We start from the raw sequence: 24,335 nt of genomic DNA, 5'->3' as shown, positions 1-24,335 counted from the left end.
AGAGAGAGAGAGAGAGAGAGAGAGAGAGCAATTCTATGCTATGCTTTAAGGTGTTCTGTAGTCTATTTCTCGGCCTGGTGAACACACAAGAATGTCGCTTTTCTGGGTGCGAAAAATTGTACCGCTATTTTTTAGACTTTTCAAAAGACACATATGCTATCATTATTATTATTATTATTATTATTATTATTATCATCATCATTATTATTACTAACTAAGCTAGTTCACCAAACGTTCAGCTGGGCTCCACAAGACACTAGAAGAGTTGGAAGACCCAGATCTACATGGTTGAGGTTATGAAGCGAGAAGTAGGAGATAATGAATGGAGAAGTATTGAATTAAAAGCTCAAGATAGAGACGACTGGCAAAATCTAACCGAGGCCCTTTGTGTCAATAGGAGTAGGAGGAGATGATGATGATGAAGCTATAACCCCAGTTGGAAAAGCAGAATGCTATAAGCCCAAGGGCTCTAACAGGGATAAATAGCCCAGTGAGGAAATAAAATAAACTATATGAGAAATTACGAAGAATAAAAATATTTCAAGAACATTAACAACATTAAAACAGATCTTTTATAGATAAGAACAATCTTTTTCGAACAGCTGACTTTTTTTTTGCTTATTAATAGAGAAAATACAGCAAATTAATTTTACTGTTTATTATTATTATTATTATTATTACTTACTAAGCTACAACCCTAGTTGGAAAAGCAGTATGCTATAAGCCCAGGGGCTCCAACAGGGAAAATAGCTCAGTGCGGAAAGGAAAAAAGGAAAATAAAATATTCTAAGAAGAGTAACAACAATAAATATCTCCTATATAAACTATGAAAACTTTAACAAAACAAGAGGAAGAGAAATAAGATAGGAGAGTGTGCTCGAGTGTACCCTCAAGCAAGAGAACTCTAACCCAAGACAATGAGCCATAAATTCTCAAGAGTACATGAAATATCAATTTACCGCTATCGTTACTTGCAGTTAATACTAACACCACTGTATTGTGTAAGCTTATACTGTATTGGTACATTCGTTTGTTTTGCAATTCGTAATAAGAGTAATACAATAATGACAGTATTGAAAAAATTTTATCATTCCTTTATTTTGTTCTAGCATATTGTTTTAGTGATAATAATGATAATAATGATGGCATATTGTTATAATAATAATAATAATAATAATGATAATAATGGCATAGTGTTATAATGATGATGATGATAATATAATAATAATACTAATAATAATACAGAGAAGCTCACACTTCTGATAAAATGTAATTCTAAAAAACCATCTAATCATTACTTCAAGTAGCACCCCTAGAAAGAGAGAGAGAGAGAGAGAGAGAGAGAGAGAGAGAGAGAGAGAGAGAGAGAGAGAGAGAGGAGAGAGAGAGAGTGTTAATATTCATTTAGTATGTAGTATGGAATTAGCTGATGTGCAACTTTCCTCATACAAAGTAAAAATTAAGTAAAAATTTTAGTTGTTGGACACAGATGAAAAAAAAAAAGTGGGAACAGAGGTTATAGTTTAAGGTTACAAAGTAAATGCTGCTAGGGAGCTTAAAAGGATGCTGTAAAAACTCTCAAAAGTTCAAACTCGCAGCAAATGTTTTTATGTTGAACAGGCTTACATAAGTCCTTTTATAGTTTATATATCAAATATCTGTTTTAATGTTGTTTATGTTTTTAAAATATTTTATTTCAATTGTTCATTATTTCTTATATCGTTTATTTATTACCTTATTTCCTTTCCTCCCTGGGCCATTTTTCCCTGTTGGAGCCCTTGGGCTTATAGCATCTTGCTCTTTCAACAAGGGTTGTAGCTTAGCTAGTAATAATAATAATAATGATAATAATAATAACAATAATAATAATAATAATAATAATAAATAATAATTCATACAATGCATTGCATGTGGCAAACTGACGGCACTAAACTCAACCCCCATGATACAAGCGAGATGGTTGCTGAAATATATTTCTATAGAATAAAACCAGAACTAGATTGTTTCAGATATAATGAAAACGGGAGAATAATAGCTATTCTTAAGTATTAACTGATATGGAAGTAATATTAACGTGGAAATATAAAAAAAAATGTGAAGATTACGCATTGTGATATAATTCATTTTATATCTACCACTATGATGGACCTTTAATGGCTAATAGAAGGGGATACGTTGATAAATGTTTATGTAATGGGAATAATAAGACTATCTTACAGTACTTCAAAATTTTCCCAGCAATGGAAGTGACATGCTTTCCTTCAATATATTTCCTTCCAAAAGGTGAACATGTACTTTTAAACCATTGAAATATCCCTCACCTTTATAGAGTATTAATTCTCTTTTATCTGTAAAACTTCCAGGACTTTCTTAGTGGTTGATCATCGAGAACCTGTACTAGGCTTAACAGTGGATGTTCACCTGGGCACTTCAGTGATATTTACAGGTCCCTCGGGTTTCACCCGAAGACTAAGAGCATGGTGAGTCTTAAAAATCTTGTTCTAAAATTATTTACTTTTCTTTCACTTCTCTCTCATTTCTTTCTATTATCAAAATGTAGTAGCCTGAATCCAACAATGATTATACAACTACTATAGTGCTCTTCCCAAAAGCAGGTGCTTTCATGGATAAGTTGCCCTTCATAATTCTCTATTTGTGGCCACCTCTTTCAGCTCTTGGTACCTTATCCCTCCCTTCAGGTCATCTAGTATTACCTTCCTTTTTCTTCTTTGGGTCTTCATCCTTAGAATTCACCTTCTATAATCTCTTTAAAATTATTCAAATTTTCTTTCATCATTCTCTTTTTTTCTATTATTAAAATGTGGTAGTGTTAACCACATTATATATCATAACATAGTAGATGATGACTATCACTAAACTTTGATATGCAGTGCTAAAGCACTGTTTATATAAAGTACATACAGATGTATGTAGAGTTTTGACCAGCTCCATTTCAAATTGCATTTTTCTGGTTTGTTTCCTTCTATTATAATAGTCCCTATCCAGTGAGCCAAAATGTGGATATTTTCATTTCCAGTATAAAATTATGTAAAGGCTCACAACCTATATGGGATTTGTACTTTATTTCTTTTTTTATCTCTGTCAGTTTTTCCAAGCATCCTTCATCATCATACTATAACATTTGGAATCCTACTTTCCCTCATGGGAATTGAGGTGGCGAGAGGTCTTTCCACTCTCTTCTGGCTTCAGCACTTTCAGCCTGAAATTTCTCTTATTCCATAACAGGGCTTTCCTAAAGTTATTTGTAAATCTCTGTACATTATTACTGTAGCATTTTTCAAAAATTCGTAATTCAATACATATTTGAAATATTTAGCAAACAGTATAGGGTGTCTTGGAAGCTTTGACGAGGAGTAAATACATTAGAATTGTCCATTTAAAAAATGAGCTTCCAAATGAAATAAGTTTTATCATACAAATACGGCATTTCCCTGATTATCTAACATTTGGGAAACACTTCCATGTAGAAACATCTGACTATTTAAACAAAAAAAATCAAATAAAATTTCATACTTGTCTGGTTATTGATGTAAAGACTTCAAGGAAAATTTCATAAGTGTCTGATTAAAAATGTTCCCATTGAATACAAAATGATTGAATTGAATGGAGAATTTTTTTTAAATTGTGCCATTGGGTAGAACTATTTTCCATCATAGTTTAACTAATCTGACTTGCAAAAACACATCTTTAAAGTAAAAATAAAAAGGGATTTAGCCATATGAATAGCAATAGATTATGAAATTAACTATAATTCAGAAGTAATAGGAGAAACAGGACAAAGGGAATCTCTAGGAACGATTGGATAGGTGGAGTGAAACATGTGTTAGAATGTAAGGGCTTCAATATCCAGGTTGTACAAGTGTGCAACCATGATAAGGGTGACTGGCCACGTGGGAGTAGAGGGTTTTAAAGCACTGCTAATAAGCATTCTACATATAAGGATACACTGACTAATGTTTTGGATGCTTTACTGCACAGAGGGTTATTTCAAGGTTCAGTATTTGAAAGAAAAACATAGCAGTGTTAAATAATTTTTCTAAGGAGCCAGCCCCTGATACGAGGAAACTGTTTTTGTTGAGGGAGAATAATCTATTTAATTAAAGACTGATAGATGTCCTTTCTATTTTGGATCATTGCAGTTGTCATCTATCTTACAGTATTTCCACACTCCAGTAACCCTTATATGTGATTATTTGGTTATTGAAAGGAAACATCATTGAGGAAGATTAAGGCTACTAGTATTCCCTTATACTTCTCAAACAGGATCTTTTTTAGTCTATTATTGTCTCTGCTTTCATTTCATTCCCAATTACTTTTGTCTCTTTAAAGTGGTTACAAAGACATTGTGAATGTACTGAACATAGTTTGGAAGGTCAAGTACTCTATAAAGTACTCTAACCCCTGATGTACCTGGTCAGGAGTCTAAGATCTCCATGCATTTATGATTTTCTAATGTGCCCTTCCTTATCATTTGATTCTTATTTGCTTTGTAATATAATCAACCTTTATCATAAACTGTTTCCTTTCTTTACATTGCATTTATTAATTTGTTTTCCTTTGTTACATATGCAATTTTTTCCAATACCTTATTTTTAGTTGTGTAAATAATTTTAAAGCGAAATTACATCAATGAAAAAATTAATGATTAAAATAAAGAAAATATGCTAAGTACAGTACTGAATAGGCAGCTACCATAATTCAAACAGGTTTGATCTTTCCAAAGAAATCATAAGAAGACTGATCCGATATATTCGCACATTACGGTATGGGTTCAATGGAGATACCAATCCAACCAAAATAAAATAACAAATCACAAGAGAACTTTCGACTACAAAACAAGAAAATATTCAAAATTTATAAATAACTGATTGTATCTTAAATAAAATAGTATCCCTTGAAGAAAAAATATTACAGAAAAAAGAACATGGGCAGAATTATAAGAAATTAAATTGGAAGGAATAAGGTCTAACATTTAAAGCATGGATTGGTCTTGCTTTTTGAGCAACTTAGCAAAATAAATTGGTAACTTACCTTTCCTGCTTAACACTGGTTAACTTTGAAAACTCACCTGCAGAAGAAAAAGGAAAATATTTAAAGATGGCATCAAGACAAAAAATGCAAGGCAAATCTTTATAGAGATATAGATAAATTTGACAAAGAAATGTGAAAACTGGGAAATTTATTACCCTTCATTTGAAACTTGAGTAATGCACAATGAAAAATCAATTTCTTTAAAGTATGCAACTTTTATATTTTTCACTTTTCTGAATACATCTGGAAGAACCCTTCTTTTTCCGGTATAAATTTTTTTTTTGCAAAATATAGTTTGGTTAAGTTCAAGTTTCAAAGTATTAAATTATTATAATATTAACTAAACCAACAAAAAGTGTTTGAGAACTACACGGCAAAATAAAACATACACAGATAACTATACAGTATTCTACTAAAGAGTATTTGAAATTATAGAATAATGCAATTTTCGTGTCCCTTAAGCCTTTTGTCATCTGTCAAAACAACACTAATTTTCCTGTCAACAGTCCCATCACTTTATTGATGACTTCTTAAAACAACGACCATGAAGAAATTACAACAAAACTTTTGTCGAGTGCACAGAAGAAATTGCCATTCTTCTTAGCAGTGACCATATGATGTTTGAAAAGACCTTAGACCTTAATTCAATTGAAACTCGGGGGAATTTATTCCAATCGTGACCCTAAAGCATGTCACAGATTGATTATTATTACTTGGTCTTTTATTTAGAAATAGATGAAAACTCACATATAACAAAAATAAGCAAATGTAAAGACCATAATCTTAGAAGAAAAGGATACCGCACTTCTTGGTCCATAATTGTCATTTGCTAAGTTCTACCTAAATTTATTCTTAATGCTGACCAACCTTTTCTTCTGAAATTTAATAAATATCCGTCTTCTTTTTTCAAAGATCATGCTTTTTATCTGAAAATTGATTCTGTGATTTGATGAGGTTTCATTTTTGGGGGTATTTCTCTTTCCTCACACATATATGATTCTTATTTTGTCTTGCGCTATGCTCTCTAATTATCGCATTAAATGGTCAAGACCCAGCTGCCTTAGTCTGCTCTCTACAACTCGCATAATATAATTTTGTACACCAAACTCATCCTAAAGCTTTTGGTTTAATTCTGGGACCAAATTCTTACCCATTCCTACTGAACCCATCACTTTTAGAAGACAACAGTAGCTTCTGCTTGGCAGCAGTATAATCAAGTCTATGAACTAAAACATTTATGTAATGAAATTACACTAGCAATCTCTCTTCCTAAAAAACATTTTATAATAATAATGATATAACTTTTCACTAGTAACTATAGCCACTTTTTTATTGTTAAAACTACAGTACTAACATTTTTATTTCAAAAGTGTTTCTTTCCTCCTGTCTTGTGTATATCAAAGATGAAAACTATTTTTTTTTATATCACCATACAATAATTCAAGTGCCTAGCCTAATTTTTCCAACATTCCATCAATCCAATAAGTTAATTTGTGAATAAACTATTGCAAAAACTAGGAGTCATATATTCCTCAATATTTCCTTATTCTCAAGCTAATGAGCTAAGAATTTCAACTAAATGTATAACACTTCAATTACAAGTAAAAAAATAACTACACAGTACCTCACTAGCTTTACAATTACAGTACTGTAGCACCTCGGTTTATGAGTAAATTTTAATAAGAGCAAATCGGTACAAGAGCATATAAATTCAAATTGATTCACAAGCACTGTATCAGTCTGAGCAAAAATTTCCTTTTGAATACGCATTTTTATGGACAAGTACTCTACTAGCCTCGTAGTACCTATACGCCACTGACGCAGTATTCACAGGGTTTTTATCCTATTTTGTTTCGCAGTAGCTCGCCTAACTTTTCATTCTCCGAGTAGTATTGTACTGGTAGAAGAATGTCTCTCATGCAAATCTTTCAATTTTTTTTTTTTTTTATTTGCGACTGCACGTTCCTTGTCGATTTTTTATCACTAGCGTTCATCATAAAGACCTTTTGTGCTCTGTTGCAAAGGTAACAGTATTGGGACATTGGCTCCCACGATGATTACAAAATACAGTAAGGAGAAGATTATGCATACAGCCACCCTGCAATCACTGTACATTTGTACTACAACATCCATGATTGGTACAGTTAAAATTCTAAACATTAGATAATGCAGAACCAGTGCTGACATTGATGAATCAATGGCAACATGTTCTTAATGCTGAAAGGTTTCTACTTATCTGGATTGATGTGAAACAGAAGATGAAACAATTACTGAAATTACTACTGTAATTGCCAAAAAGCAATGGTATTGGAGCTGAATAAGAAGCAGTGGCAAGAGAATACAGAGATTTCAACTGAGGAGGAGGAGGAGGAGGAGGAGGGACTGTGAAAAACCTCTCACTTAAAGCGAAATTAAGATGTTAACAACGTGGGAAACCCTGCAAAAGAAGGTTTCGGCAGGTTGAGCAGCATATCTATTTACCTACAATGCAATGCCAAATTTCCTTAACATTTTAAAGAAGAGGATAAAGTCGTCATGTCAAGATAGGTTCGTTGTCAAAACTGAACGTAAGAGTAAGAAAAGATGACCAAATGTCAAGAAAGTGTAAATTATGGGATTGAGTTAGTGATAGTGAATGTCGTTCTAGAGAGAGAATTCCTGATAAAGTTCTCAAGGAGGGAGATTCTCCCTCCAAGAAATAACCACCTCCTTCTTCTCTCTTGTCACCCCTCATGCCAAACACAACTCTCCTAGAGGGTAAAGTGCGAGTTAATTTATCAATATCTTCTTTATCGTTAAATATTAAGTTGTGTTCATTTCTGGTATTTCTGATGTTAGGTTATAATTTGTTCACCAAATTAAATTATAACCCTTTAAAAATTAGTGTATATCTGTACTCATCAAAGAGTGGAATGCATTGAGCGTATATCTTTTAGTTTATCTGGGAAAAATTGTTTTAGTTTACGAGCACGATCCAAGAAAATATTAAAATCTTAAACCAAGGTACCACTGTATTTGCAAGATAAATAACATGAACACACTAGTGATTGTTTTTTCAATCATGACCAATTCTATATTGCATTGCTTTCTTATTATAGAACTTGTATTCTTATAATTTCAAGCTTCTACTTTTCATTCATATTGATTTTCAGTAACTACAGTATTATAATTTCTTTCAGATGTGGAAGCAGAAACTACAACTTCTACTACTACTGATGATATGGGCAACTCTAATCACAACAGGAGATGGTTTGAGACCTCCCTCAAGCACTGATAATCTTGACCCATCAATAGCTCCATTTGACTTGCAAAGTCCTGTCATTGTTTTACCCTCCCAAGAGTTTGATCAATACGATCGTGCTTTTACAGTACCCGCTATCGAATCTGGTATAGATTTAGTAGGATGGGCAGGACCAGGGGATCCCAGAAATACATCGAACATTTCGCCTCCAATTGGGTTTCCCAAATGGGTACCTGACTCACGCCCTGTCAAAGATAAGCACTGGACAGCTATAGTGCAGGCTCTAGAGAGTGTAGTAACACAACAACCTCAACTGCGTGAAGTATACCAACAACAAAGAGAAAAAGATTTCCCTGCAAGGCTTTCTATCAGTGAATTATCTATCCCCTTACGTGAATTTCTCCCGAACCAACTCCGCAGGCACGACAATCAAAGAATTAGTGTAAATAGTCCAAGACAACAAAATTCCCATACCATACATACCTCATTTTCAAACATCAATAAGGATGACAGTGCCACAATACCCACATATATTACCTGGCCAAATTCTGGACATTATAAACCTCAAGATATTGCTAGAGAAGATATTAGGCAACATGTGCAATCTACAATAGAGAAGAGCCCAATTTATGGAGAGAATTTCAACCAAGTTACTAGTTCAGAATTGTCTGCAAATTCTATGGCAAATCAAAATACAATACTATGGCCTGATCTTGCAAATGCACCAAGCTCTCCCTTACAGTCAGTAAATGCTTTTACAGAAAATAATGGTCAACATACCCAAACAAATAACACCTTTAAAATCACTCAGGGGCCCCATTTTAAAAATCAAACTAACTCATCATTATTTCGTGCTTCACCTCTTATACAATATGAGTTGCTAAATGATGGTGGGAAGATTTTCTTCCCCAAGAGTACAACACTTTCACCAAACAACATAACTACCTACTTGCCTCTCCCTCCAACACCAAGTAATATAAAAAATTTATCTGTTACTCCACTAGGAACCACCTTCAATAACACTCTTTACAGAAAGAATGACACACAAAATGAGGATAATAACACAAACTCCAATCTTAATGACAAAAAAACCGAAGCTGGTAAATTAGTTTACAAACAGCCATGGCTTCATGCAGCAGTTCAACATGACCTTAAGGAGTGGGGATACCCGTATGATGCTGAAGCACCACCAAATCCATATGCAAAGCAAACCCAAGAGAGACTAGGTGACGACTCGACTGCATACCGTCAAACAATTGATATATCCCCATACTTTCGTAAAGTAACAAGACTGCTCTCAAATTCAAGACCAGATGTCACGCAGCCTTCCGATATCTATCCAGAAGAGCGACAAGGAGGTAACGCACTCCGCAATCTCATGAGGCCCTTTCGCAATATATTTCAATTAGGCAGAGAGCCACGAAATAATCCTCCTCCTAGGCCACAGCTCACAAGGCAATTCCCATCAATCCCAAACCTTCATTCAGAAATGCAACCTCCACCAATCATACTACCTCAGTTTCCTGACTTTGGACCTCCCAAAGGAGATGACATTGTCTCTGAAGAGCAAAACCCAAGGCAACAAGAAAATGAAGTGGAGGGCATTCAGGATTCGTTTACTCCTCCTAAACAATTACAACACGAAACAACAGTAGATGATGGTAGCCCCAATCAATTTTTCGAGCAACAACCTGAGAGTGAGGCACAAACCTTTTTTCCCCCTACATCTGGCCCAACACAGCAACACATTATAATTAACAACCAAAATGCAAACCATGAGACCCAGTTTGAGCCACCCACATTCCTAAATGAAAACCTGCCTCCTTTTCCAAACACTATACAAGAGGGGCCTTCACCTTTTTTCACACCACCCCAGACAGTACCAAATGCAGCACCATCGACAGACCCTTCGTTCGTTCCATGGCCAAACCTCAGGACTACACCTGCCAATGCTATTAATACTCCAGAGCCTACAACAACTCCCCAACCAGGGTTCTCCTTTTTTAACCAACCTCCAACACTGCGCCCTTTCCGTCTCCCCGCTCTGCCTAGAATGCCGTTTCCTAACCCCTTCAATGCGTTTAGGAGTCGGGAGACTGCAAACACGAACACCAACGGTGTGTTTTCCTGGTTCCCTTCCTTAATGTCAAAGACAGACACTCAGAGGGATGGCGATACAGAGAGCAAAGTTATCGATTGGCCTAACTTGAAGTCAGGTTCAGCAAGTCACGAGATTCCTACGCAACCACTTACTATAGATGTAAATACCAGACCATTACGACATTTCCGAGATAATAAAAACATAGGAAATCATTTTACCTTTAAGCCTCAAGTACCACCAGCCATTCAACACAAAAAACACACCACACCCTCAATACAAAATGCATTTCAACAACCACATACAAATACACCTTCGCAATTCAAATTATCTGCAGCATTAAGCCAATCTCCAAAACTTCATCAAATAAACCTGAGTGACAATGGGGCAACAAAACCGACTCATAAAACACATTCATCACAAACTACGGCAGAAAAATTTCAAGATGAAACGATATTCATAGTATCCCCTAACAATGAAGAGCAAGTGAAAGGAACATCTGTTGTAAATCCACAAACAAATCCTGCGAGAAAGTCTTCACAAAAAGACACAAATAATGAAAGTCTGGGGCCACCTTTAATAAAGTTCACTATTGATGATGTTCTTGACGCCTCTACAGGTATTCAAGAAAATGAACAAAAGTTGGACGACAAACTGCAACCACCTAATATGAAAGGCCCAGTAAACTTTTGGCAGACAGAAGACATGGAATTTGGCTCATCTGAAGGAAAGGCAACTATTGCTGTGTTTCAGGATTCCACTACACAACCTTCAATACAATTCGCAGAGAGAGAAAACCAATCCAATTCTGATTTCAAATATGTCCCTGAAACAACAACTCCAATATCATTAACAACTTCACAAGAACCACAAAGTTCTGGGAACAACACCATAAGAGACGAAAACATACCCACCAATTCGATGCAATTAAAACCTAAATTTCAACTAACACTGACTCCCTTTTCAAAACCAACAACTCAGCCTACAAGTACTGTAACACCTGTCACTACCAATAGCCCAATCTTCTCGAGAATTATTTCAAGCCACAAACCACTCCAGGCCCTTTCAGAAAATAAACCAGTACATCAAGTCTATAGCTCAATAGGAACATCTTCACCCACCACTTTAAACACGGCATCTACGACCAATGCCCCTAACAATAACCCAGCATCAAAAGGTTTCTCTCTGGGGTTAAATCCTTCTCTCTATCAAATAAATAAAAATACCGAAATGAAAAATTCAAATCCAAACTTACAACAATCACACACATCTAATCCATGGAATCATTTTCATTTGACAACAACACAGTCTCCTGATAATAGTAATTTTGTTACCATTGACTGGAGACACTCGACATCAGAAAGAAATTTCCCTGACCAACGTTTTGACACACAAGGGAGAACAAAAACTAATGACTTTATATCTGAAGCATCATCAAGGATTACCATTATTGAAGCCACTCCAATGCCAATGGAAGGAGAAATATATCCAACAGCCAGGTATTTCCAGACATATATGCCAATAACCCCAAAGGCTACAACTACAAGCTATGCACATCAAAAGACTACAACTCCAAGCTATGAACAGCCACAGACCACAACCCCAAGCTATGAACGGCCATCAAAGACTACAACCCCAAGCTATGAACGCCCATCAAAGACTACAACCCCAAGCTATGAACGGCCATCAAAGACCACAACCCCAAGCTATGAACGACCATCAAGGACTACAACCCCAAGCTATGAACGGCCATCAAGGACTACAACCCCAAGCTATGAACGGCCATCAAGGACTACAACCCCAAGCTATGAACGGCCATCAAGGACTACAACCCCAAGCTATGAACTGCCATCAAAAACCACAACCACAACCTACAAATGGCCACCAAAGACTACAACCTTAAGCTACGAAAGTCCAACAACAAGCAGTCCTTCTGTTTTCCAGTGGAGGAATAATCCAACACCCTCATCGCTTGGGACACCAAAGCAAGTTTTCATGCCAGGAAATTCAAACCACAGAACTATGGCTAACCTGCCTGAAGTGGCATCTGACCTAACAATAAAAAATGGTGGCCAAAATCTTTCTTTACATTCACAATCTGATATGAATAAGTTCAAGATCAGGTATAATTCTCCTCCAAGAAAAATATCTCATGCACATCAAACAGAAAAACCAGAACTAGAAATGGAAACACTTTCAACATCAATTATACCAACAACTATTTTAAAAATGACTGAAAATCAACACACTACCAAAACAAAACCTACTGAAGAAAAGGAGGAAACAGCAGTAGAGCAACAGCCTCAATCATCAAACATAGATTTACAACAAATAAAATACGAAAGCAATCTTTCTCAAATAGAAAACTCTGAACAAGACGGAGATTCAATCAGTACCACTACAACTGCTAGGCCTCTTCTGGCAGGACGACAAACAAGATACAATTCATTGCAGCGCCTGAAAGACTTCATGGCCAGTAAAAGAAACGAAAAAAGTCAAAATCCTACAGAAGAACCTACAACCTTACCAGCCTCCCTGCTATTGACTTCCACTACATCAACACCAATTACTAGCTCTTCTCTTCATCACAATTCATACAGAACTACTAAGCACAGACTAAGATCAACTACAACATCACCTCCATCACAAAGAACAATTACTACTACAAAAACACCATGGTACAGACAGATAACAACAAATTTGCCAACGACCACAGAACCAATAAGACCTTCATCTGAATCTTCAAACTTTAAACATAGGAACCAGGAGCTTAGTGGCAGTAGCTCAAAAACTAGTTACGAATGGCGTCCACCTATTCATCATGTTAACTTGCAAGACCATCCTGAAATGCTCGACTTGTACAACTGGGAATCCGTAAAGGTTGACGGGGCACAAGACCGATACGACACAAGCTCAAGTCTTCATCACGAAAGTGAAACCGATGAGGAGAATACAAATTCTTGGCTACCTGAGCAGGATTCACAAGCTTCAAGCCACCTTAGACTACCTCGTAGCAATCCTACATTCACCTCGATAGAGAATCAAGCACTCACTAGTTCAAGGACTCAGGTACAAAATAATATACGATCCTTGTTCCTAAGCATGCTTGTAAGTGTCTTAGATCCTGTCTCCAAGCTACGTTTCATTAAAACCCTCCCTATAGTTAAACTGAAGTTTATAGGTGAAGTACTATTTTCTAATTGGAATTACTGATTGCAAAATTAAAATATTTCTTCTCTGGACAGGTACAAGATGATACACCGACACTGGGTCACAGCAACAGAGCTTGGTAAAGCATCAAGGAACATTTGGGACAAAAAGAAAAACTTTTAAAACTTGGCATTCTCCACAGCATACACCGATAAAAGTCGCATCTGTGTAACTATTTACAAACTAATGTTATAAAACAATAATTCATTCTTTTTTCTGACTCGCAAAACCAAAAACACTTTCACAAGATTGCACTATTGCAAAAGGAACCTCTCACTTATTACTATTTTCAGAACTAAAATAATTTTTCTTTAAAAAAAAAACTACTTATGGGGATACAGTAACATTACTTAGCAAAATACTACTATCCATTATCCAAGGAATGAATTCGTCCGATATTACAAAAGTTCGGATAACCTGAGTTTTGTATATGTACTACACGATACCTGTTTCCAAGAATGCACACAGAAAATTATGTCCTCAAACAAAACCAGCTTTATATACTGTACATCAATCAACACAGCCATACTTTACAACAAACATTGCCACACTGCAAAATACAGTAACTGACTCATTCATGATTGCATAATATAACTAGCTATTAACTACAATACTATGATCAATTAAAAAATGTCCATTATATAAATAATTCCAACATAACACCCCAATGCAGGGTCACCTCTCTGTTCCTAACCTTACGTAGAGCAGGAAGTCTAAACGTCACTTGTTTTATGTAAATACAACCAACTACAAAACAGTAACTATTCACTAACATGAACACAGTTTGATTCTTCACCTAGTTTTCCAGAAATGTGTATATATTATTTGTTAAATCAAATATTTATTGTTAAATTACATTGTTTTCTCTATGTACCCATGTTAATAAAATAATATTAACCAATTGTTTTTTGTAACCTATATTTTATTTGAAATAACTTTTGAGTAATCCTTACCCATCAGAAATCACTCATATATCAAGACAATTTCAAATATCAGAGCAACAATCACAAGCTGCATTCAAGTACCTCATATGTTTATCTACCTTTTAATATAATAAATGCAATCCTCTTTCCACTAAATTCTCATCTTTTTCTTCTTCTTTGTCTACATCTTTTCCCACTTCTATGTGGGATCGATGTTTCTGGTCAGTTTTCTCCATCTACCTCTGTCCCCTACCTCATCACCGGTTAATCCCTTTGATCGAAGGTCCTCCTTGATACAGTCCACCCACCTTCGCTTTGGTCTCCCTCTCCTTCTCGTTCCCTGTACCTGCATTTCCATTACTCTCCTCCCAATATACTGTTCATCTCTTCTCATGACATGACCGTACCACCTCAGTCTACTTTCTTGGATCTTATCTGATAGTTTTCTAACTCCTGCGCTACCCCTAATTACCTCATTCCATATCTTATCTCTTCTTGTCACCCCACACATCCATCTCAACATTCTCATCTCTGCCACATCCATCTTCTTCTCTTTTCCACTAAATTCTCATCTCCTCGCTTTTGTTTCATTCCCTCTTCACTTCGTTAACTTTTTCCCTTGTCAATAAAAAACCCAAGTGCCAGGTATGCCCTACAAGATTCTTGAAAATGCAAGAATGGGGTGCCATAAGCTTGTTATCAAACTGCAGAGGAATTCTGAAAATTGCAAGTAAATGGGGGAGGATTCCTTCAGGTATGTTTTACGGATCTTCTGTAGTTATGTGAGGTAATCAAAAGCAACTTTTAAGTACTGATAACCACTATTAAACTTCAAAATAACAAAGACTTGGTCACCTTAAAGTTAGTAATAAGAACATTTAGTGTCAGTTACTACTGCCATTAATAGAATGTCCTCAACCATAGATTCCTCTATTTACCTGATGTACAGCTTACTTGAGTTGACACTCAGGCCCACTATTCTACCCGTTTCCTTATTTCCTTTCGTCAGAGGGCTGTTTTCCCATGAAGGGACACTCTCCCACTATTCTACCCCTTTTTTTTATTTCCTTTCATTACTGAGCTGTTTTCCCTATTGGAGCTCATGGGCTTATAACATCCTGCTTTTCCGACAATAATAAAAATGTATCTCGTTATGTGAGGTAATCTGTGGCACACTGTAGATGCCAGTAAAGGCCTTGAGCTACATTCCTTTGAAGCAAGCTTGTTACCTTTTTTTATATTTATTCCCTCCAAACCTCTTCCTATTTAGCAGTACAACTTGCTTTATTGATCCGGTTTTAGAAATCTCAGGACGTGTTTTTTTTTTCAGGAAAGCCCCAAGTGTCTTTAATGTGAATATGGGTTCTTTGCATTTGCTATATCATTTAAAAAGACCCTGGAGTCACAATTCAAGACTCAAGGTCTCTTTGAGTATTAAATATCGCTGTAAACTTGACATATAGGCTATAGAAAGTTTTTCCAAATATTTTATTTTTAGTTTTTTTCTTATACAATTGGTGTCAAATTTTCCTTGTTTGGGTAACAAAATACATAAAAAAAGAATATCAATGAACTTTTGACTGCTCCAAAGATCTGTTGCAGATCACTTCGACACCATCTTACAAGATAATTTTTTAAAGTACATTTTCAAAGGAAAACTACTTATTAAATTTTTTGTCGATATTCACTTGTTCTTGGAATTTCAACAGATAACCATCGTTAAACTACTAAACTCAGAAAATAGTCTGCAATGCTCCCATAATTATAAAAAATTGTTTGCATGACATGCTAACTTCTAACTTAGAGTATACATGTATTGAATTATCATTAACAAAATCTGAAAATCTGCAATTACCGAGAGCATATACTGTATATAAACAATTGTTTACGGCTAATACAGCCCTAAATACTCTAAAACTCAGTTACAATACTTAACCCTTTTACCCCCAGGGTATTTGGAAATTTCCAACCCTTAACCCCCAGGGGTTATTTTTTTTCAAGCACATTTTGCAGTATATTTTATTTAAATTTCTCTAACAGCCTTAATTTTTGTCATAGAGAGGTCAGGTTGGTCTCATTCTCTTGGAAAATGCCTGAATTTTCTCAAGTAATTATCAAAAAATATGAAAAACTAATTTTTATAGCATTTTTTTGCAAGGACGTACCGGTACGTCCATGGGGGTAAAGGGATGGCTTTTGTGAAACGTACCAGTACGTCCTTTGGGGGTATAAGGGTTAACAATTAAATGTAATTTCTATTATACAACTTCAACTTCAAATACAGTACATACTATGAGAACGAAAATCCTTTGAAACTATCTCGGTATAGTATTGTGTCAAAAGCAATGAAAAGACCTCCCTTCCTTTTAAAGCAAGTTAATCAATAAGTAAGTCCCTAATTTTCCTTTAAACACAGGCTTCCGTGGCTCATCATGTGTCATCAGCTTTAATGATTTCTAGACATAGATTACTTAATATACCTCCCTGTATGCTGTTTACCATATGAATTATTTTTATTTTTGCATAAATTTCATGAATGAAAAGACGGGAACTCTATAAAAATGTTTACCATATGAATTATTTTAAACAAAATCCAAACACTTTTTGTATAAATTTCATGAATGAAAAGATGGGAACTCAATAAAAATGTTTACCATATGAATTATTTTAAACAAAATCCAAACACTTTTTGTATAAATTTCATGAATGAAAAGATGGGAACTCTATAAAAATGTTTACCATATGAATTATTTTAAACAAAATCCAAACACTTTTTGTATAAATTTCATGAATGAAAAGATGGGAACTCTATAAAAATGTTTACCATATGAATTATTTTAAACAAAATCCAAACACTTTTTGTATAAATTTCATGAATGAAAAGACGGGAACTCTATAAAAATGTTTACCATATGAATTATTTTAAACAAAATCCAAACACTTTTTGTATAAATTTCATGAATGAAAAGACGGGAACTCTATAAAAATGTTTACCATATGAATTATTTTAAACAAAATCCAAACACTTTTTGTATAAATTTCATGAATGAAAAGAAGGGAACTCTATAAAAATGTTTACCATATGAATTATTTTAAACAAAATCCAAACACTTTTTGTATAAATTTCATGAATGAAAAGATGGGAACTCTATAAAAATGTTTACCATATGAATTATTTTAAACAAAATCCAAACACTTTTTGTATAAATTTCATGAATGAAAAGAAGGGAACTCTATAAAAATGTTTACCATATGAATTATTTTAAACAAAATCCAAACACTTTTTGTATAAATTTCATGAATGAAAAGATGGGAACTCTATAAAAATGTTTACCATATGAATTATTTTAAACAAAATCCAAACACTTTTGTATAAATTTCATGAATGAAAAGAAGGGAACTCTATAAAAATGTTTACCATATGAATTATTTTAAACAAAATCCAAACACTTTTGTATAAATTTCATGAATGAAAAGAAGGGAACTCTATAAAAATGTTTACCATATGAGTTATTTTAAACAAAATCCAAACACTTTTGTATAAATTTCATGAATGAAGAGAAGGGAACTCTATAAAAATGTTTACCATATGAATTATTTTAAACAAAATCCAAACACTTTTTGTATAAATTTCAAAACTAAAAAGAATGGAACTCTATAAAATCGTAAAACATTTATGTTAAAAAAAAAAAACACTGAATCAATTACTATACAAACCTGCTCATTAATCGCTCTCCAGCCATAATCCTCAAGGCGATCGCATTCATACGTTTCCCCAAGAAGTGGATTAAAAGGCTTAGTTGTTCTCACAGATGTTGTGGCATAGGACGAGACTGTAAATGCAGCAACCATAGCTAACTGTTCACATGAATCTTCTACCTGTTAAAGAATAATTAAAACAACGATTAAATGACAGCCTATAAAAATGTTATTTTCATTAGTAAAATAAATTTTTGAATATACTTACCCGATAATCATGTAGCTGTCAACTCCGTTGCCCGACAGAATTCTACGGGAGGGATACGCCAGCTATCACTATACTAGAAGGGGGTGTACTCACAAGCGCCACCTGTGGCCAGGTACTACAGTACTTGTTGTTGACGCCACCTCACTTTTTCCTCGGTCCACTGGTTCTCTATGGGGAGGAAGGGTGGGTCAATTAAATCATGATTATCGGGTAAGTATATTCAAAAATTTATTTTACTAATGAAAATAACATTTTTCAATATTAAACTTACCCGATAATCATGTAGCTGATTCACACCCAGGGGGGTGGGTGAAAAACCAGTGTACAAGACTAAAGGATAGCTAAGTATCCCGTATTTCATATAATCAGTTATCCACAATAACAATGAAATAATAAGTACCTGGTAAGGAAGTCGACTTGAACCGTTACTCTGCCTTTAATAAGATCGTCTTCCTTACTGAGCGCAGCGTTCCTCTTGGAAGGCTGAATCAACTCAAAGGTGCTAAAGTATCAAGGGCTGCAACCCATACTAAAGGACCTCATCACAACCTTTAACCTCGGCGCTTCTCAAGAAAGAATTGACCACCCGCCAAATCAACAAGGATGTGGAAGGCTTCTTAGCCGACCGTACAACCCATAAAAAGTATTCAAGAGAAAGGTTAAAAGGTTATGGGATTATGGGAATGTAGTGGCTGAGCCCTCGCCTACTACTGCATTCGTTGCTACGAATGGTCCCAGGGTGTAGCAGTACTCGTAAAGAGACTGGACATCTTTGAGATAGAATGATGCGAACACTGACTTGCTTCTCCAATAGGTTGCATCCATAACACTCTGCAGAGAATGGCTCTGTTTGAAGGCCACAGAAGTAGCCACAGCTCCCACTTCATGTGTCCTTACCTTCAGCAAAGCAAGGTCTTCTTCCTTCAGATGAGAATGTGTTTCTCTAATCAGAAGCCTGAATAGTCAGAAACTGAGTTCTTAGAATTTGGAAAAGAAGGTTTCTTGATAGCACACTATAAGGCTTCTGATTGTCCTCGTAAAGGTTAAGACCTTTTTAGATAGTACCTAAGAGCTCTAACTGGGCAAAGTACTCTCTCCAGTTCATTCCCCACCAAGTTGGACAGGCTTGGGATCTCGAACGACTTAGGCCAAGGACGTGAAGGAAGCTCGTTTAGCAAAAACCGAGCTGCAAGGAACATGTAGCCGTTTCAGATGTGAAAACAATGATCCTGCTGAAGGCGTGGATCTCACTTACTCTTTTAGCTGTTGTCAAGCACACGAGGAAAAGAGTTTTTAATGTGAGGTCCTAAAAAGAGGCTGATTGGAGAGGTTCAAATCTTGATGACATAAGGAACCTTAGGACCACGTCTAGGTTCCAGCCTGGAGTGGACAACCGACGTTCCTTTGAGGTCTCAAAAGACCTAGGGAGGTCCTGTAGATCTTTGTTGGTGGAAAGATCCAAGCCTCTGTGGCGGAAAACCGCTGCCAACATACTTCTGTAACCCTTGATCGTAGGAGCTGAAAGGGATCTTACTTTCCTTAGATATAACAGGAAGTCAGCAATCTGGGTTACAGTGGTACTGGTTGAGGAAACTGCATTGGTCTTGTACCAGCTACGGAAGACTTCCCCTTGAGACTGATAGATTCCGAGAGTGGATGTTCTCCTTGCTTTGGCAATCGCTCTGGCTGCCTCCTTCGAAAAGCCCCTAGCTCTTGAGAGTCTTTCGAAAGTCTGAAGGCAGTCAGACGAAGAGCGTGGAGGATTGGGTGTACCTTCTTTACGTGAGGTAGACGTAGAAGGTTCACTCCTAGAGGAAGAGTCCTGGGAATGTCGACCAGCCATTGCAGTACCTCTAAGAACCATTCTCTCGCGGGCCAGAGCGGAGCCAACCAACGTCAGCCGTGTCCCTTGCGAGAGGAGAACTTCTGAAGTACCCTGTTGACAATCTTGAACGGCGGGAATGCATACAGGTCGAGATGGGACCAATCCAGCAGAAAAGCATCCACGTGAACTGCTGCTGGGTCTGGAATCGGAGAACAATACAATAGGAGTCTCTAGGTTATCGAGGTAGCGAACAGATCTATGGTTGGCTGACCCCACAGGGCCCAAAGTCTGCTGCAAACATTCTTGTGAAGGGTCCACTCTGTGGGGATGACCTGACCCTTCCGGCTGAGGTGATCTGCCATGACATTCATACCGCCCTGAATGAACCTCGTTACCAGCGTGAGCTTTCGATCTTTAGACCAGATGAGGAGGTCCCTTGCGATCTAGAACAACTTCACGAAAGAGTCCCTCCCTGCTTGAAGATGTAAGCCAGGGCTGTGGTGTTGTCAGAGTCCACCTCCACCACTTTGTTAAGCTGGAGGGACTTGAAGTTTATCAAGGCCAGAAGAACCGCCAACAACTCCTGCAATTGATGTGAAGTGTCCTTTGCTCCTGATTCCATGTTCTCGATCATTCCTGTCCGTCCAAAGTCGCACCCCAGCCCGTGTCTGATGTGTCCGAGAGGAGACGGCGGTCGGGTTTCTGAACAGCCAAAGGTAGACTTCCTTGAGAAGAAAGCTGTTCTTACACCACGCGAGAGAAGACCTCCTCTCTTCGGAAACAGGAACTGAGACCGTCTCTAGCGTCATGTCCTTTACCCAGTGAGCAGCTAGATGATACTGAAGGGGGGGAGGAGGATTCTCCCTAACACGATGAACAGGGCCAGTGATGAAAGTGTCCCTGTTAGACTCATCCACTACCTGACTGAGCATCGGTTCCTTCTCAGCATGCTCTGGATGCATTCTAGGGCTTGGAAGATCCTTGGGGCCGACGGAAAAGCCCGAAAAGCTCGACTCTGAAGATCCATACCCAGGGAGACAATGGTCTGGGATGGGATGAGCTGAGACTCCTCAAAATTGACCAGGAGGCCCAGTTCCTTGGTCAAATCCATAGTCCATCTGAGAATCTCCAGACAGAGACGGCTTGTGGGAGCTCTTAAAAGCCAGTCGTCTGACGGAGCCGGACACAAGATCATGGTACTGCTGCACAGTCTGTGAACTGTCAACCATGGGGAAGCGAGGAAGTACAGTGACAACCCGAAGCTGTCTAGACTGTCTGGGTCGTACAGACAACTCCTTATCGGGTTGCTGAGGTTGCCGCACTGCGTCACAACAAGTCACTTCTGCTGGTTGTTGAACGTCTTCCCAGTGACACACTGACTCCGTAAACAAAAAATCCTTTAACAAGGACTAAGCTTGGACTGCATGTCTTGCAACACAGCTCAAGGTCTAAGGGAGCAGGTGTGGTAACAGACGGGGTTAGTGACTGAAGTGGAACCATTACCTTCCCTGGAAGCATGTTATGCTTAAATAAAAGTCCATAGGAGGCTACGCAGCTAAAGGCTCCTCTCCAAATGACAGAGTCCTCAAGGGAATATCAGAAGGAGGGAGAAAAGCACTTTCTCATCTACAGGGACCATATCCGAGAAAAGTTAAGTTCTCTCAGTGAGGGTTTCAATGGTGCAAAAGCAGCAGACTAGAAGTCAACGTTATGAAACTGCTTGACAGTCTAGTGAGTTGGCAACAACCAAAGATGTATGACTGAGAAGTATGCAGAGCATGTTGTATGCAGAGCATGCTGTATGCAGAGCATGCTGTATGTAGAGCATGTTGTATGCAGAGCATGCTGAATGCAGAGCATGCTGTATGCAGAGCATGTTGTATGCAGAGCATGCTGAATGCAGAGCATGCTGTATGCAGAGCATGTTGTATGCAGAGCATGCTGTATGCAGAGCATGCTGTATGCAGAGCATGCTGTATGTAGAGCATGTTGTATGCAGAGCATGCTGAATGCAGAGCATGCTGTATGCAGAGCATGTTGTATGCAGAGCATGCTGTATGCAGAGCATGCTGTATGCAGAGCATGCTGTATGCAGAGCATGCTGTATGTAGAGCATGCTGTAAGGTAAGCAGAGCGTGTTGCATGGCGTTTAACATTTCTCAGAAATTCCATGACCAGTGCTAGAGTGCTTCATGCATGCTTGCATGGGGTTTTAATATCAACATAATATTTACCTTACATTCATAACTCATGATTCATTTTTGTTTTGAAGATATTTTTGCCATATTTTGCGATATTGTTAAAAATATATTGCAAGGAATACATATATATTTTTATATAAGTAAGACAAATAACCTCCATATCATAATGTTTGTGTAGGCATACATGTATATGATTACAAATGCAAGTTATGAAAGTAATGAGGTGTTATTATTGTCATTTGTAATTTCTCAAGTTGAGGAGAAAGTGGCAGATGCATGCGTAGAGGTGGCTGACTCATAGCATGAGGTTGCTGCCTCAAGAGTTGCGCTTGCTGTAAGGGTTGCGGATGCGCAGTAGCAGGTTCCTGAGGAACGAGTTAAGGTTCCTGAGGTGTGAGCTGCGAGAGTTGATGTAGCGGCTGCGCAGAACGCAGTTCTTGTCTCGCGAGTTGAGGTTCCTGAGGAGCTAGCCTAAGCTGCAGCGAGTGCTGAGGTGGCTGCCTCATTGATGGAAGAGGTAGTCGTACCTCAAGAGATTGTTGCCTCTCTGGTGGAACCGCAAGCGGAAGCGGAGGAAGTAAGGCATAAGATTCCTGCTCCCATTGCTGAGGTTGCCTTAAGGAAGGCGGAGGTTGCTGCACACCGCTGGTAACTGGCAACTCAGTACGCGGTAAGGTATCCTGAGGAACCTCAACATCGTACGCCTGGCAGACTGGACTGCGGTGAGGCGGAGCGATCGCAGGAGGAGGTGTAACCTTCTCAGCCTGACACTCACGCATTAAGACCGCAAGCTGTGACTGCATGGACTGCAGCAAAGTCATCTTGGGGTCGGCAGACGCTAAGGTCTGCTGAGGCAAAGCCTTAACAGAAGATGAGGTCTGTTACGGCATCACCTTACCTCTCTTAGGAGGTGTGCAGTCACCTGATGACTGCGGAGAGTCAGAGCTAACCCAATGACTGCATCCGGGTTGTAGAACTCTAACTTCGTACGTCTGGCATAGGTCTGGACTTTACGTTTAAGAGGTCTTGAGACCTGAGACCAGCGTTTTCTCCCCGAAATTTCTTCTGCAGACGAGCAAAATAAGGGCTCAATCGTCTGCGGGTGGGAGTGACGGTCTCTGTAAGACACGCCCGCAACCACCGAGGATACTTCTGTGCGCCGATCAAGGCCTGCCGAATCCTTTTGCCCTTCGACATTGCTTCTCCCCTGGGCTTGGGAGCTTGCAAGAGGTCCCGGACTGGGAGGACGACTGGCACGCACAGAAGTACCCTCACGCACAACACTGACACTTTGCGCTAATCACTTATCACTTTTGATTTTCTGTTTGCACTTATTTCACTGAACTCGAAACTTTAAGTGGTTTGTACCTGAAACACGCAATTCTATCCTTTCTCAAAAGTTAGTAATTGCGAAAACAGAATTACAATGTAACAGAAAAATCTAATGAAAGATAAATAATTCAGTGGCTGGAAAGAGACTAAACACTAGATCAAATAAACTACGTTTAAATTCTCTAGAAACGTTTACCTTCTTCCCCTAAAGAGACTAGGGAGAAGAGCAAAAACGATAACAACGTTACTCGCTTGAACGAAACGTTTATCCTCCTCTTTCTCCCTCCGTCTCTATCTCTCTCTCTCTCTCTCTCTCTTGACTTAGAACCTGAGAGAAGAGCCCAATCATATATATCGTTAAAACATATTATTGTTAAAGGAAAATATTTCTCAAAATGAAAAGTTCCTTTATTAGAATTAAAACCATTAAGTTAAGAAAGAATGAACAAAACGCTAGACACGGTTACTCTTACTGCAACGTGACAC

The 24,335-nt window shown here is 37.5% G+C and overlaps 3 protein-coding genes across 3 annotated transcripts in view; 2 read left to right on the top strand and 1 right to left on the bottom strand.

The window, feature by feature from the left end:
* The first annotated feature begins 2,361 nt into the window (after positions 1 to 2,361).
* Positions 2,362 to 11,496, top strand: LOC137656384 (uncharacterized). Its single transcript, XM_068390558.1, has 3 exons — positions 2,362 to 2,480; positions 8,232 to 11,314; positions 11,451 to 11,496. Exons 1-3 carry the CDS (start codon positions 2,478 to 2,480, stop codon positions 11,494 to 11,496), a joined length of 3,132 nt encoding a protein of 1,043 aa, XP_068246659.1. The 5' UTR covers positions 2,362 to 2,477.
* On the top strand, positions 11,458 to 14,469 carry LOC137656784 (probable serine/threonine-protein kinase nek3). The gene is made up of 2 exons (XM_068391068.1): positions 11,458 to 13,460; positions 13,637 to 14,469. Exons 1-2 carry the CDS (start codon positions 11,622 to 11,624, stop codon positions 13,682 to 13,684), a joined length of 1,887 nt encoding a protein of 628 aa, XP_068247169.1. The 5' UTR covers positions 11,458 to 11,621; the 3' UTR covers positions 13,685 to 14,469.
* Positions 14,470 to 18,118: 3,649 nt separating this feature from the next.
* LOC137656383 (oxysterol-binding protein 1-like) overlaps positions 18,119 to 24,335 on the bottom strand; it is a 260,638-nt gene continuing 254,421 nt past the window's right edge. The window contains exon 11 of the mRNA XM_068390557.1: positions 18,119 to 18,403. Within this exon, the coding sequence (XP_068246658.1) occupies positions 18,119 to 18,403 (285 nt within the window). The remainder of the gene's footprint in view (positions 18,404 to 24,335) is intronic.

This window comes from Palaemon carinicauda, chromosome 17, assembly GCF_036898095.1.
Source record: "Palaemon carinicauda isolate YSFRI2023 chromosome 17, ASM3689809v2, whole genome shotgun sequence".
NCBI classification, from domain to species: Eukaryota; Metazoa; Arthropoda; class Malacostraca; order Decapoda; family Palaemonidae; genus Palaemon; species Palaemon carinicauda.
The sequence above is the reverse complement of the archived record's forward strand: the minus strand, read 5'-3'. Positions and strand labels throughout refer to the sequence as shown.

Excerpts from the sequence above, each read along its gene's own strand:
- LOC137656384 (XM_068390558.1), top strand. Across the intron at positions 11,315-11,450 it reads AACATACCCACCAATTCGAT|GCCCTTTCAGAAAATAAACC; the intron begins GCAATTAAAACC and ends AAACCACTCCAG.
- LOC137656784 (XM_068391068.1), top strand. The coding sequence starts at position 11,622 with ATGAAAAATTCAAATCCAAACTTACAACAATCACACACATCTAATCCA. Across the intron at positions 13,461-13,636 it reads TCACTAGTTCAAGGACTCAG|GTACAAGATGATACACCGAC; the intron begins GTACAAAATAAT and ends TTCTCTGGACAG.